The sequence below is a fragment of the Miniopterus schreibersii genome (genome assembly GCF_964146895.1).
Source record: "Miniopterus schreibersii genome assembly, chromosome: 12".
NCBI lineage: Eukaryota > Metazoa > Chordata > Mammalia > Chiroptera > Miniopteridae > Miniopterus > Miniopterus schreibersii.
The window spans coordinates 10,248,053-10,264,375 of NC_138112.1; the positions used below are offsets into that span (position 1 = coordinate 10,248,053).

Below are 16,323 nucleotides of genomic sequence, written 5' to 3' on the forward strand. Positions count from 1 at the left end.
CTTAAACTTCTTTCCCTTGTCGCAAACATCACAACAGAATTTGGGGAAAGAAATTATACAAGCAACCAGATCCTTACCCTCCACCACTGGTCATTATAATTTTTACCTCACAACTGAAAATGTGTCCTTCAGCTTAAAATAATCAGTTGTAACTTTCACTATTGCCAGTAGATGGTAATAGTCCATAGCAAAGAAAACTTTAATGTAAGTAAAACCTAGAATTAAATAATTCCAGAACTATAAATATCTTGCAAATTATCAAATCCAATTATCTCATTTCACAAATGAGGCAACTGAAGCCCCTATCAGATAATGGCCTCCCTAATATTTCAAAACTGAAAAAAGAGAATTCCATTAATTAAAAATTATCAAAAATATGTGTGAAAGTCCCTCAAAAGGGCCTGTGCACATCAACTTTTTTTCATCACAAAAACTAATGCTTTAAAAATAAGTATTCTGAATATTATTCATGATATTGCAGGTACAATGGCTGAGAATGAAGATACTCTGGAGTCAGGGGGACCACTTTGTAAGTTATTAAAGACACTGGTTTACGACATATTCAGGAGTTAGAATTAAAAGGTTCTGGTGGCCATCAATATAAGATGGATTGAGAGATATGGAAGAAATAAGTTTCCAGCTCTGGCAATTAGGGGGTACAGTTTAAGGTAGGGTTTGCAAAGGAGAAGGAGCTTTGGGGAAGATGGAAATGAGTTTGAGTTTAGACCTGTTTAATTTAATAATAGAAAAAATAGATGAGAATATCCAGAAGCTAGATGGAAATATGGATCTGAGCCCAGCAGCGCAGTCTAGAGACCTGACATCCACAAACGCCTGGTAAGAGTACAACAGAAAGAATTCCATCATTTGTACTCACTACTGCAAGCCAAAGGTTTTAGGGTTGCTAGTCTCCCAGAGCACTCTAGAGGAATTCAAACTCTCTTTTACATCAGACTCTATAAAAATGGGTTAACAATGTATGCAAAACACATAGCACAGAGTGGAGCTCAACAAACACTGATTAATAACTTTTATTAAAGTCTCAGTCCTGCCCGGCCGGGCGTAGCTCAGTGGTTGAGCGTCGACCTGGGATCCAGGTGATCAGGGTTTGATTCCCAGTCAGGGCACATGCAGGGGTTGTGGGCTCCATCCCCAGTCGGGGGCATGCAGGAGGCAGCCGATCAATGACTCTCTCTCTCATCATTGATGTTTCTCTCTCTCTCTCTCTCCTTCTCCTTTCTTCTCTCTGAAATCAATAAAGATTTTTTTTTTTTTTAAGTCTCAGTCCTTTTGTTGCTAAGGAGCCTAAACTACTGTGTATTAGAGGTGTACAGCCCCACAAAAAAACTGCAGAGTAAGGGTACCAATAGGTTTACCAAAGGACAGGAGAGGAAGCAGAAATGAGAGAGGAAAAGTAATTCTGTAGTTGAAAAATATGGAATGTAAGAATCAGATGTAGATTCCAGCCCCAGTTCTGCCATAGACTCATTAGATGACCAGAGGAAGCCACTTACTTTCTTATGGGTAAGATAGGAATAACAGTGATTTTCCCAAGCTGCTGAGAGAATTAAAGGAGAGAAAGTTTGTGGTAACTGTTTTTCCTTAAAGCATTATACATGTACTTTACCCAAATCACTCTTATCTATTCACCATTAACACTTAATGTTGGTGGGCTTTATAGATTTCTCCCTCAATTCTAAGAACTAGCAAAAAACTTTAAGCTGTTCCCAAGAAGGAAAAGATTCCATGCTCTGGGAAATAATTATGATCATTGCAAATCTTCTATTATCAACTAATCAGCCAACACCACAAACAACTGTGTTCTTCACTTGCTACCCTTTACTCACTGCCATTTATTCTGCTCAACCCCAGCAGACATTTTAACAAAGCTGTCAGGGGTTCCTGTGCTGAAGTTCAGGCAGGGGCATTACAACTGCTGATACCCACCATTTCACCATATAGAGTAGCCTGGGACCGCTGGTCCAGGAAAAGGGGCACCCATCTAGGGCTCTCTACTTCCATAGCTACCTGAACTCTTCCAAATGACTTCATTGGCTAAAGAATTACCAACTACTATAGTGCTCAAAAAAACAAACAAAAACTGCAAGAATTTTAGTCCTAGTTTTGCCAGCAACTTAATATGGAATTTTTATTCCCACTTATCTACCTCCTAGGATTTTATTAAGAGTCGAGTGAAATAATATATGGAAAGCTCTTTGCAACTTAAATCACTACAAAATATAAAGTATTATGCCAGGTTATTTGGAGTTAAAGGAGTTTTTCCACTCTCACTGACTGATAGCTTATCTAAATGTTAAACTTCAAAGTCTGAATGACAGCTTCTAAATTGCTCTGTCCAATTGACCTTTGTATGTTCTGTAACTGCGATGTCCAATACAGTAGCTACTAGCTACTGAGTACTTAAAACTTCAACTGGGGCCCTGGCAGGTGTGGCTCAGTTGGTTGGGCCTCACCCCATACACCACAAGATCACTGGGTTCGATACCATTCAGAAATATGCCGGGGTTGCATATGTGGGCTCAATACCCAGTAGGGGGCATGCAGGTGGCAACCATTCAATGTTTCTCTCCCTCTCCCCTCCTCTCTCTCTAACAAAAATTTTAAAAAAAACACTTTTTTTAAAAAGTTCAACTGCAAAACTGATTTTTTTAAAAATATATCTTTATTGATTTCAGAGAGAAGAAGGGGGAGGGAGAGAGAGAGAGAAACATCAATGATGAGAAAGTCATCATTGATCAGCTGCATCCTGCACACCCCAGACTGGGGATAGAGCTGGCAACCCCAGGCATGTGCCCTGACCGGGAATCGAACTGTGATCCCCCGGATCCTAGGTTGATGCTCAACTGCTGAGCCACATCCGGCTTGGCACAAAATCGATTCTTTAGTTTTATTTAACTTTACTTTAAATAGCCACACGTGGTTAGTGGTGATTGTATTGGACAACACAAATCTCAGATAATACTAGTTGTAGCTCCAAAGTCTGTGATAGGAAGCACAAGGCCATCAATAGAAACTGTGCCAATTAGGGGGAACCAGGACTGTGAAGGAACAGAACAAATGTGCTTCCCTTTCAGACGACTTCATAACGCCCAAATCCAAAACAATAAGTTTGGGGGAGATAATCCCATTTACAAAAGCATTTGTGTTCCTTTAAGCACTAGTTACACAAGCATGTTCAATACATGTCCCAATTTATACAATTTTTCAAGAAAGCATCCATCGTAGAAAACAAGGCATCTGCCTGGAGGGAGGTCAAAAGCAGGGAAGTGTAGGGAAAATAGGGACAAATGAATCTGGCTCCTTCTCCACTATTTCCTTCACAGTTAGTGCAACAGATTTATTGAGCACCCACTATATAAAAAGACAAAGGGGAAAAGATGAGTTAGTCCTACACCCTATTCTCAGGTACCTCAGGAAGAAACTAGAAAAGGTAGAACACAACTCCAAGTTCCTCCCTCCCTCCAGTTCCAGCTTCCTATCAGGCCAGCAGAGGGCCTGATTGCGGTTCTGCACCATAGGGCCCCGTCTAGCTCCCACACTCTGCAATCAGTCCGCTTTACCTCTCATCATCTAAGGAGGCTGTGTCTTGAAAAACAAATACTCCCAGTATAAAATTTCAACGTATTGGGGGAAATTTCTTCACATCTCTTTCAACATTTAAAACAAAACAACACTGCAGGCCTAAGAAGCTGCTGCTGCTAACAGGTGACATCGACTGAGCCCTGGGTTAGCCAGGCGCAAGACCCCCTGTGCTACCTGTATTCTCTCACTTAATCTTCAAATAATCCTCCGTTTACAAACGGGAAACCCGAGGTTCCTGGAGACTGAGGAAGCCAGACAGCAGGTGCCGAGGCCCGCTTTAGAGGCCCGTCCAGCGCCTCCCGGGCCGGGGTTTGAGCGCCCGCAGGGGAGCCGGGTCGGAGCCGGCGTGTGCGAGAGGGACCCTCCCCGGCCCGAGCGGGGCACGGCGCGGCCGAGCGCGGCCACGAGGCCCGGGGAGAAGCCGCGGGCCGGGATCTCGGCGCCGCGCCTCTCAGGAAGGTCACGGCTGGTTCCTGGCGGAGCAAAGGTTCCATCCGAGCCACACCACGGGGACGACCAGCGGCAGCGGAGCGCCCGGCTTTCCCGGGGGCACAAGAGGCCCTCGGACAGGAAAACCGAAGGTTCCGGGTTCCCGTTTCCGGCCGGGCGTCGGTGGTTCGGGCAGGAAGCTCGGCGGCGCGGCGGCGGGGAGCCGGGGACAGCGCCCGGAGACAGCCCACGGCCGCGGGGCGCGCCGCCGGGAGGAGGGGCGAGAGGCGGGCGGTTCCGGGCCTGCGCCCCACACGCAGGCGTAAGAGGAAAGCAGCGGGGCCCGAAATCAGGCCCGGGGCCGCCCCTGGGTAGAGGGTCCCCGACCCGCTCGCGCGCCGGCCCGCGCCTCACCTGCAACGCGCCGGTGCCGACACGCTCAGCGGCCGCCTCGCCGCCGCGCCGCCGCCCGGGCCCCGGCTTCCCGGGAGGCCGGCGGCTCCCGCGCGGGCCCCGGCGAGGAGCAGCCACCGACGGGCCGCGCCGCCCAGGGCCGCGGAGGAGACGCGCAGAAGCCGGGCGCCCCCCGCGGCGGCCATAGCGGGCGGTCGGGTAACTACCGGATGCGACGCGGGCGGCGCTGCAGCGGCCGCGAGAGGCTCCCCGAGAGCGGGCGGACGTGGGCCGCGGCGAGGGCGGGCAGGCGGGTGCCGGTCGGGCCCAGCTCGTGCGGCGCGCCGGCCTCCGCGCCGACGGGGTGACCTATAAAGCCGTCCGCGCCGGAGCGCGGCCCCTCCCGCGCCCGTTCCCACGCCTCCCGGAGGGTTCCGAGGGGCGGGGCTACGCGCCGAGCGTCCGGCTTTTAACCTACGGACCAGGTTTCGGCTCAACCTTGGTGCTTTGCTGGGCGTCTGGCGTTGCCGCGCAGAACCACTAAGTTTTCAAAGATAACTAAACGTCTGATGGAAAGATACAGTAAAACAACGCCAGTTAAATAACCCATTTTCTTCTCTTCCGCGATTTCCGCTGCCTCCTCCCCCTTAAAAAGAAAAAACAAGCAACGGAGGAGATTTTGCCACCTTGCAGTTCAAGTTTTGGTAAAAGGGAATTCTGGGCATTGTCAAACTAGGGCAAAAGGAAACTTAAGAAATTTCAGAATGTCCGTAGGCATGGAACCCAGAGGAATAATTATGACAAGAAAGTTATAAGTGCTCGCAATAATGCATAAATTTGGGGATACTGGAAAAGGCAGATAATCCTAGGCCTGAATGGCAAATGCTTCCTGAGTACTTGAAATCCACGAGACTTAAAAAGAAACTTTGGTAAACTGAGATTTTTTTTTTTTAAGATTTTTACAAACACCAGAAAGGGGAATCTAAAATATACTTTATCCTGGTTAATATATTGTGGTGGAAAGAGCATGAGCTTTGAGGTCAAAAATTAGCAATATTCAAATCCAAGGTCGACCACTTTTGAACCCTGCTGAACTCTGAGACCTTGGATGAGTTATTCTGTGAGGATCAGAGTTTCCGTAACACTTTCAAGGATAAGATGTTCCATCCTTCAGGGCCATTCTGAGGGTTAGACAAACTAACACGCAAAACACACACCCGGCCCAGTGTGTCACAAGCAATGATCGATAACTTCCTGGGCCTTCCTCCTAAGGCTCATCTTTTTTATTTGCTTCCTTTCTTTTCTTTTTATGAGAGTAAATTTATTAAAGCTTGAGACAGGGGAGCAAAGGAGGGGCCCCTGGAGACAGGATCTGGGGTAAGCCTTGGACGAGCTGCCTCTTCCCTTTGTTCCCCTGGGCACAAGTCTAGAGTCCCCTCAAGACCCTGAGAGTTTAGGACAGGAGAAGCAAAGTACAAGCCTGAGGAAAGGTGGGGCATGCTCAAAGAAGAGCGTGCCCCTAAGACTACTAAAGGCCAAAGTCAAGTGGATATTGCAAATGTGCTAAATACAAGAAAAGATACGTTAAAGAATATTCAGAACAAGAGAGTATATAGTGGACGTTGAACCTAATGTCAGAGAGACAGCAGTCATTCGGCTCCTAAATTGCCTGTCTGATGCTATGGAGAGAAAGAGTTCAAGTTGGAAAGGACACAATCCCAGATAAGCAATGTGAAAGAGGAAGTTGTAAAAGACCAGTTAATTTTTTATAGGATTAAATCTCCAAAGTCCGATGAATTAATTACAGGAAGAGTACAGGGCGGGGGGGAATGCAGATGGTCCCTCTCCTCTTAGCCCTCCTATCCAGCTTCAGCTCGGTTATGGCACTTAGAGCTTTCTGCTTTGTAGAGCAGTTGTTTGCACAGACAGTTCATCTTAGTAGCCCCCACTCTACCGGGTACAGGGCAAGAGTTCAAGAAGCATTTGTGAATAGGTTTGTCATATAACTTCCCACTACCAATCATCAGCATTCATGAAACATGGCCATGAAAATTAAAGATGGAAAAAATGTTCCACAGATTTTCAAAGGCAGTTAAGGGTTGATTCCAAAGATTATAGATATCAAAATTCATGAAAGCAGTATTTCAAAGGAGATTTATAAAAATATGGTTCATGAACAGAGATAAAAAAGCAATATGGAATTGCTGAGGACAAGCTTTTGCTTATGTATTTCTCTTTTTTATGAAATTCCCACCTCTCCATTTTTCAATCTTGTCGAAATCCAACCATATTTTAAAACTCATCTCAAATTCTACCTTTCCCATGAAGTCATGCCAATTCATCCCAACAGATCACCCCTTCCTCTACTGAATGCCTAAGACCTTTGTTTATTCTTGTAAAATGTATAGTATCTGTTGTTTCAAATAAGATAATGTTCAGGAAAGTGTTTTGTGTAGCTCTTCATATTTCTAGCTCCTGGCATAGTGCCTGTCACAAAGCAGTCACTTAATAATATATTTGTTAAGAACTGTCTTTAGGAACTTTCACAATTTTTATCCCATTTCATCACACTTTGAATCATTTTAAAGTCAGTATTTATTAACATACAATTCATTTTCAAAATTTAAAAGAATTTACAGAAATGAATAATTTTTTTCATCGATGCCTGTTTTCAAACTGATACCATCCTGGTCCAGGCACTGCTGATAATGGGAAACAATGGAATTGAAAACATCAAGAATAATTTAGCTCAGCATTTGTGTGCCCTCAGTTGGTCAACTGTTGCCTGTTTTGTACCATAAACTTTTTTTTAAAAATATATTTGTATTGATTTCAGAGAGAGGAAGGGAGAGGGAGAGAGAGATAGAAACATCAATGATGAGAAAGTCATTGATCGGCTGCCTCCTGCACGCCCCCTGGTGGAGAGTGAGCCTGCAACCCGGGCATGTGCCCTGACCCAGAATCAAACCGCAATCTCCAGGGTCATAGGTTGATGCTCAACCACTGAGCAACATCGGCCAGGGCTGTAAACTTTATTTTTTATGTATCTCAATAAAAATGTCTAGTGGAGCCCTGGCCGGTGTTGCTCAGTGGTTATAGTGTCAGCAGGTGGACTGAAGGGTCTCGGGTTCACTTCCAGTCCAGGGATGTACCTGGGTTTTGGGTTCACTCCCTACCCCCTGTTGGGGTGTGTTCGAGAGGCAACCAATAGATGTTTCTCTCTCCCAACCCCCATTCTTTCTAATAAAAAACAAAAACAAACAATGGAAAAAATGTCCTCAGGTGAGGATTAACAAACAAAAGGTCTAGTGGATTAATTTTCTTTGTTCAAAGCTTAGTCTGGCTTCACCCATTATTTCAAATCAGTTAAACCTGAAAAGGAGTAAAACTTAAGTGATTTATTAGCTATTAAAGTGTGTATACATTTTGAGAAGACATTAAAAAAATGCATACACACTTTGAATAATTATAAAGGCAGTGTTTGTACTTCAACTGCATTTTTAAACTTCTAGTAGCATTTTAGGATGAATTTTCTTTGTTCAAAGCTTAGTCTGGCTGGAAAAGAAAACATCAATTGAGCTATCAGCTGTTAAAATGTGTATACATGTTTTTGGGACTCCCTGTATGTTATAGATGTATATATCTCTCATGTATTTTTCAACTCTACATTCAATAGTAGATGCTTAAGATTTACATTACCCATATACAGGCATACCTCAGAAATATTTCAGATTTGGTTATTTAACAAAGCAAGTATTACAATAAAATGAGTCATAATCTTTTTGTTCATAGAGGTTTTGCCTTTAGTTTGTAAAAAACACACCACCTGTGAAGTCCAGTAAAGTAAAGAGTAATAAAATGAAGTGTGCCTATAATTTAGGGATAAAGTCAGAAATTATCATTAAATTTTTACAAAGCATATGAAATTAGACCTAATTATATTTCACCCCAAGAAATTACTCACTATACCCTCCAGGTGATTTGTTAATATGGCAGATGATATTGCTGAGTTTCCTAAATTTAAATTAAAGATACAACTGATATTTATATAAATTACTATCTTGGTCTTAATTGATCGTCCTGCTTGAAATCTTATCTTGTTCTAAGGCATCCTCCGTACTGCCAGTAGGCTGATCCTGTTAAAATGCTGATTTATTTGATCTCGTTACTTTCTTGATGAAAATCCTTAAATAACATTTAAATGACATTCCATCACATCATCAATGGAATGACATTCCATCATCATTTATATCTCTTTTAAATATTTATTTTATTATTGATTTTAGAGAAGGGGAAAAGAGGGGGGTGAGAGAGAGAGAGAGAGAGAGAGAAACATCGATGTGAGAGAAATACATCAATCAGTTGCCTCCAGTACTTCCCCCAAACAGGGATCAAACCTGCAACCTAGGTATTCCCTGAGTGGGAATCTAACTCATGACCTGCTGGTGTATTCGACGACACTCCAACCAACTGAGCCACACTAGCCAGGGCTATCACCGTGTATTAACAGAATAAAGCAAACTGCTCAGCTGGACACACAATGCCCCTCCAGCTCTTTCCACTGCCCACGGAGCATCAGTCCTGCCTCAGGCCTTTCTCTGCAGGTTTTGTATTCCACTGCCTGCGCCTGGCTAATGCACAGCCAGCCTCCAGGACTCAGTTCAGTCCTTTGCAGGAACCATTCTCTGGCACATGCAACTTTTGTGAACCTTACACGCTATAAATCACTCTATCATAGCTGACAGTTGAATATCATATGCAAAAAAGAACTTGATCAAGTGGTTTGCTGGTTTTCAGGTCTCATTTCCTTAAGATTATTTTTCGGGTAGTTGTTAACTTTTTAACATGTCCCTCAAATGTTAGTAGTTGGTTGTCTCTTTTTGTGATATTAGCCACTCCTGATGAACAGTTCAGTTGGGGATGCAAATTGCTGATACTCTAATTGCCCTTCCTTCTTAATTGAATACATAGACTGCTTCTCTAAAGACAGGCTTACCTTCATCTTCTCTTCCAGTATCCTGAAGGAGAGCCTGTATAGGAAAGGCAGGAGAAATGCTTGATTGTTTCCCTTTATTTATCGGTCATTCTTACGGGCTTATTCATGTTTTCTATTTATTCACAAGCTGGTTTAGAAAGTTATAATTTTCTAGAAAATGGTATATTTCACCTACAATTTCAAAAATCTGTTGGCATAAAATTTTTCCTACAATTTATTTATCTTTTCAGAAAATCTCTGATATATCTATAGCTACATTGCTTTTTATATTTCTTGTATTATTTTCTGGCTCTTCTCTCTTTTTCCTTTCAGTAATCTTGCCAAAAGTTTATTTTATTAGTCTTCTCAAATAATAGCTTTGGGCATTAATCTTCTGTGCTATATATTTGCTTTTGAATTTTACTTACTTGCCTTTATGATTTTCTTACTTCTAAGTTCTTTAGATTACCTGTTCATTTTTTAACTTCTTGACCTAGATATTTAGCTCCTTAATTTTTAATTTTGTTTTTAAAAGTATCTTAATTTATTTAAATTTAAATTCCCTCTAGTTAGTATGTTTGATTGTGTCCAGAGTTTGAAATACAATAGTTTCTTTATTGTTCAGTTTAAATATTTTCAAATTTCCACCCTGTTTATCCTTTGATGGTGAGCCATTTGGAACTGCTTTAATTAAGGTTTCGAGAATTTCCTCAACATATGTTGTGCCTACTATGGGTATTATGTCCAAAAATTCTACAGTCACATGACATTTCTTACTAATAAAAGAATGAAGATAATAGCTATCATTTATTGAGAGCTTATTCTGAGCGAAGTGCTGTTCTAGCTGCTTTACATGTTTTGATTTATTTAATCTTTACAAAAACCCTATGAGATAGGCAGCAGTGCCGTTATCATTTTACCGATGAACAAACTGGAGCACAGTTTCTATTTACATAAAATGAGGTTTTGGGTGTTACCAATAGAAATTATACTTTTATAACATACAAACACAACAGATACACTATATATTTTATATTACATCCTACCAACAAATGAATTTATTTACCTTTAGAGTTGAGAGGAAATGTAAAATGGAGTCTACACATTTCATTCCTTTGAATCTGAAAGAAATGCTGCTGCTGGTGGTGTGTGAGTGAATTTAATTGACTCAATATCAGAAAGGATTTCCTCCAGTTGTTTTTCATCGTTTGTACTGTTTTTACTCTTGAGTCTGTTCAAAACATTAGATGTGTATTATTTTTCCTTTGGAGTTTATTAATATACAGTTATTACTTTGGAGTTAGTAATATGCAGACCAGACTAGAGCTTAGCAATAAAGAAAATTTAGTTAATGCTGTGGGACAGCTGAAGGCCAGTCTGCAGGAATGCAGCATTTAATCTCTGGATTAAGATTGAGTAACCAAAGAGCAATGCCAAATTTCCTTGAACTTAGTTGACGTAAAGCTTTGAGTTAAAAAAATATATTTCTGTTTTGTTCCAATGTCATTTGTTATTTACAGGAATTTCTGAGTATTAGTTCACTGCAAAGCTTCAGACTTGAGGTCTGCTTTGAAATATCCATTTCTATCAAAACTTACCTTAAACGTTGACCAGCATTTCAACTTCCCAACTCTTTTTTAAGAGCTCCATCTTCATGCAATTTAAAATCACTCTGCATATCATATTCCTATTAGATTCTTTAACAACTTGATGTTGGTGAAGCAGTGGGGAAGAGGTCCTCTGTCCTAGGTGATGTGTAAAATGGTCCAGCTTCTGTGGAGAACAATACGATAATATTTATTAAAATTAAAAATTTATTTACTGTTTAATCCAGGAATCCCCACTTCTGGAAATTTGTCCTACAGATACAGCTGCATATGATAAAAAATGATATATGTACGGTGTCATTTGCAGCATTGTCTATAATAGCAAAATACTAGAAATGCCTTTCAAATGTCCTTCATAGGGAGATTAAACTATGATACAGTAAGTAGTGTCCCGTTATCTGTGGGTTTTGCTTTATGTGGTTTCAGTTACCTGTAGACAACTGATATCCAAGCATATTAAGTGGAAAATTTCAGAAATAAATAATGTGTCAGTTTTTTGTTTTGTTTTTTCAATATGTTTTTATTGATTTCAGAGAGAGGAAGGGAGAGGGAGAGGGAGGGAGAAAGAGAGAGAGAGAGAGAGAAACATCAATGATGACGGAGAATCATCAGTCGGCTGCCTGCTGCACACCGCCTGCTGGGGATCGGGCCTGCAACACATGATGTGCTCTGACCAGGAGTCTCGTGATCTCCAGGTTCATGGGTCGATGCTCAACCACTGAGCCACACCGGCAGGGCAACAACCATAAGTTTTTTTGTGTGGGGGGGTTTTTTTTCTGGTTAGTTTCATTTTTATTTATTTATGTTTTTTACTTTTAAAATTTATCTTTATTGTTGAGAGTATTACAGGCATACCATTTCCCCCTCCCCAATTGATCCCCTCCACTTCCCTCCCACCCCCTTCCCATGCCTTCACCCAGTTATTAACTGTGTCCATGGGTTATACATATAACTTCTTTGGTTAATCTCTTCCTACCCTCCACCCCCTTCCCTCTTTTCTCTGAAATATGATCATCTGTTGCATGCATCAATGTCTCTGGATCTATTTAGTTCATCAGATTCTTTTGTTCATTAGCTTCTTCTTAAAGAAGACCCTTCAACATTTCCTGCAGTGCTGGTCTGGTGGTGATGAACTCCTTTAGCTTTTCCTTGTCTGAGAAGCTCTTTATCTGACCTTCAATTCTAAATGATAGCTTTGCTGGGTAGAGCAATCTTGGTTGTAGTTCCATGTTTTTCATCACTTTGAATATTTCTTGCCACTCCCTTCTGGCCTACAAAGTTTCTGTTGAGAAATCAGCTGACAGTCGTATGGGTGCTCCCTTGTAGGTAACTAACTGCTTTTCTCTTGCTGCTATTAAGATTCTCTCTTTGTCTTTAACCTTTGGCATTTTAATGATGATGTGTCTTGCTCTGGGCCTCTTTGGGTTCCTCTTGTTTGGGACCCTCTGTGCTTCCTGGACTTGTAAGTCTATTTCTTTCCCCAGGTAGGGGAAGTTTTCTGTAATTATTTTTTCAAATAGGTTTTCAATTCCTTGGTCTCTTTCTTCCCCTTCTGGCACCCCAATAATATGAATGTGGGGCCTCTTGAAGTTGTCCCAGAGACTCCGTATACTATTTTCATATTTCTGGATTCTTTTTTCTTTTTGCTCTTCTGGTTGGGTGTTTTTTGTTTCCTCATGTTCCAAATTGCTGATTTGATTCTCAGCGTCCTCTACTTTGCCATTGATTCCCTGTAAATGATTCTTCATTTCAGTTCCTGTAGCCTTCATTTCAAGTTGGTACTTTATTATGTTATTGATTTTCTCAGTTATTTCCCTAACAGTCTGCTTAAACATCCTTATAACTAAAATTCTGAACTCTCTATCTGTTAGCTTGCTTGGGTCTATTTCATTTAGTTCCTCTTCTAGAGATTTCTTCTGTTCTTTCCTTTATGACATGTTTCTTTGCCTCTGCATTTTGTCTGCTTTCAGGTGTTTGTTTCTATGTAGTAGGTAGAGCTGCTATGTCTCCTGGAATTGGTAGAGTGGCTTTGTATAGTAGGTGTCCTGTAGGAACCAGTGGCTCAGCCTCCCCAGTCACCTGAGCTGGGCCTTCTAGGTGCTCCGCTCTGTGGGCTGTGTGCACTGTCCTGTTGTAGTTGAGCCTTGGTTGCTGTTGGCGTCCCTGGGAGGAACTGACCCCCAGGCCAATCAGCTGTGAGGAGCAGCTGCAACTACAGCCAGAGAGCTGCTGTGCTGGAGACACCACTATGGAGCAGGATTTACTTCAGTGGAGCTTTGGTTCACCAAGTGCGCCCCTTGAGTGTCACTCGTGGATGTGGTTGGGTTGTAATCCAGCATGGTAGAGTCTGATCACCAGATGCACTGTCTCTGGGGCCTCCCGGGAGGTGCAAAGTCAGCCTGTGCCAGTGCCTTGCCCAGGGCCACCCAGCATGAGCTACACAGAAAACTGTAGTTGGCTGCTCCTTGTGCTGGGCTTGGAGGTGTCCAGGAGAGGCCAAGCTATGAGCCAATGCAGCTGCCGCTGGTGCCAGGCCTGGGGCCGCTTATCAAGCTGTATGGGGCCCGCTGCTGCTTGTTTGAGAGATTTTAGGAAAGTCCTAAGCATGAGGCTTGAGAGGACACTTGCACAGAAAAGCCCCTGGAAATGGCCTGGATGAGCTGCAGGTGGGGAGGGGCGGGGCCTCCGGGAATCACGGGGCGGGGCCAAAGGTGAGAGTCAGGTGCTGGCGACTCAAATATGGCGCCTGCCTGCCGGCTGTGTGGGGCGGACTAGCCAAAGGAGCAACGGCCTCTGCCAGCCCTTCTGCCCGGGAGGAAGCCGCCCCTCCGCCTCTCGCCCGACTTCAGGCAGGTTAGTTCCTCCCGAGTGTCCCGGGTCCTTTCAGGCTGCTGCCCGGCGCTGGGCTCGGAGGGAGCGTCCGAGTGAGTCCGTGCCGGGCCCTTTAGAGGAGCTGCTGGGGCTCCCGCAGCCTCCGCGACCCTCAGGGACAGTCCCCGCTGGTTTCACAGCCCTGAGTTGTGGGAACATCTCTTCCTGGCCTGGAGCCCTGGGCTGGGGGCCTGCTGTGGGGCTGGGACCCCTCCCTCCTCCGGGAAAACTCCCCCACTGAGATTCCCTCCCGGGTTTCACCCGCGGCACCAGGTGTGGGCCCGCAGCACGTCTCCGTGATTCAGCCCCGATCCGCCGGCGTCTGCGCCCCTCCTGCTGGTCTCGGTGCTTCTTCAGGACCCTGGTTGTGGGGCTTCTGTGCAGCCAGATTTCAGGAGGCTGAGAGTGATGGTGGTTCTGTGTTTAGTTGTAATTTTGATGTGGTTGCGGGAGGCGGCGGGTGCAGGTGTGACCTACGCGCCATCTTGTTTTCCTCCATGACACCGTAAGTTTTAAATCACTGTGTGAGTAGCATGATGAAATATCGCTCCTTCCCACTCCGACCCGCTTGATACAAGAATGGTCTCTGTCCAGGGTATCTGTGCTGTGCACGGCCCCCCATCGGGAGCTGTCTCCTCTGTCACATCGACTGTGGAGGTTTGCAGTGCTTGTGTCTGAGTCACCCTTATTCTACTTAATATTGGCCCCAAAGTGCAAGAGTTGTGATGCTGGCAATTCAGATATGGCAAAGAGAAGCCATAAAGTGCTTCCTTTAAGTGACACGGTGTGTATGTAGGAAAAAACATAGTGTACGTAAGGTTTGGGACTCCCCGTGCTCTCAGGCGTCCTCTGGGGGCCTCAGAACGGATCCTCCACGGAGAAGGGGGCCTACAGCACTGCTCCGCAATTGGGATAATATGCAGCTAGAAAGTCAGTAACGGAAAGGAAGCTCTTTGTGTACTATGCAGGGTAATTTCCAGGGTACATTGTTTTTTGTTTGTTTGTTTTGTTTTTTTAATTTCCGACAAGTTTACTGCACTTTTTATTCTTTAAAGTTGTAACACAATATCATAAACATATCTTTGTTAGGGGGGGAAAAGCCACTTAAAAAAAAATCATGATGGGGACCCAGATTCTTTGACAATGGAACATAATATATAAAATCCTAAAGATACTGCGAACTTTAAATCATGAGTAAATTCTATAACCTTTCTCCCTTTAAATATGGCTCTCTCCTTTGATGACGCTAACCATTACAGAGGCCAGGAAAGTGAAGATCTGAGAAAAGGCTGTGTTAGTTATTAATGTTATAGTTGAAGAAGGCCAGTCAAGAGTAATCACACTTTTACTGCCATAGAGGAATCTAAACCTCACCAACATATGTCAGCTCAACCACTGTTCTTTCTTTCATTCTATAGTGAATGTACCACTTTCCAGAACTGGTGATACAGTTTACCACTTAATGCAGAGCTAATATCTGCCTGCCTGATATTTTCTCAGCCTAAGCTGGGAAGCCAGCTTCCCAAAGAGCAAGTCCCACTCTAATGAGAGACAGCGTTACCGAGCAAGCTGTGTATCTGACGGGTCGCTTGGCTGTCCGCAGCCCTTCTGCAAATGTGCATTCTACACAGCTCCGATTGGGGGGAGGGACAACTTACAAAGTGTTTAGAAAAAGGTTTTTTGAAATAGCATATTTTTATGCAGGTCAAAAAATAGATTTTCATTAAATTTATTTTTATTATCATTATTATCTATTAGATATATTGCTAAGTGAAAAAAGCAAAGTGCGTAACGGTGAAAATAGTGTATCATCTTTTGTGTTAGAAAGGGGGGAAAAAAGAATGTTTATATTCATTTTGCTTCGACTTGTGTAGATGAACACTGGAAAAACAAATAGTAAAGAAATAAACGAGGGCATGGGGAATAGTCTAGACAGGGGCAGGGCAGGGAGGAAAACTCTTCAGCATATGACTTGTGATAGTATTTTGACTTTTGGACAATGGAAATGTACTTCCAAACAAAAGAAAACAAAATAAGCAAAACTTTTAAAAGATTCCTCTTTCTGTTGTTCACAGATTTTTCTAAGCATGTTATACTTTTTTATAATCTTGTTTATGAACTCAAGGCATTTAGTAAGGAGGGAGCAAGGGCAGAAAATGCAACTGTCTCCTATAGAAGAAAACTTCGGGCCAGCATATGAGAGAAAGTTAGATCCAGAAGATCATAAAATGACAAAATGGCATAATTTTCTAGCTAGAAGGATCTAAATGACACTTAATCATTTTTATAAATTAAGAAAACTGAAGCCCAGAATGTTAAGTGACTTTCCACAGTCACTGAGACACACAGAAGTCAGGACTAGAATTCCTGGTTAACAATCTTAATATTTTTTCCTTTATATCTTGATACCTTCTATTGATTAATGATACCCCTCTAATGAGGTTT

General features: G+C 43.1%; 1 protein-coding gene across 1 annotated transcript in view; it reads right to left on the reverse strand.

Moving 5' to 3' along the window:
- The window catches only part of FDX1 (ferredoxin 1), a 29,779-nt gene extending 24,952 nt beyond the window's left edge, over positions 1 to 4,827 (reverse strand). The window contains exon 1 of the mRNA XM_081154781.1: positions 4,447 to 4,827. Coding sequence (XP_081010907.1) covers positions 4,447 to 4,631 — 185 coding nt within the window. The 5' untranslated portion in view covers positions 4,632 to 4,827. The remainder of the gene's footprint in view (positions 1 to 4,446) is intronic.
- Positions 4,828 to 16,323: the final 11,496 nt, after the last annotated feature.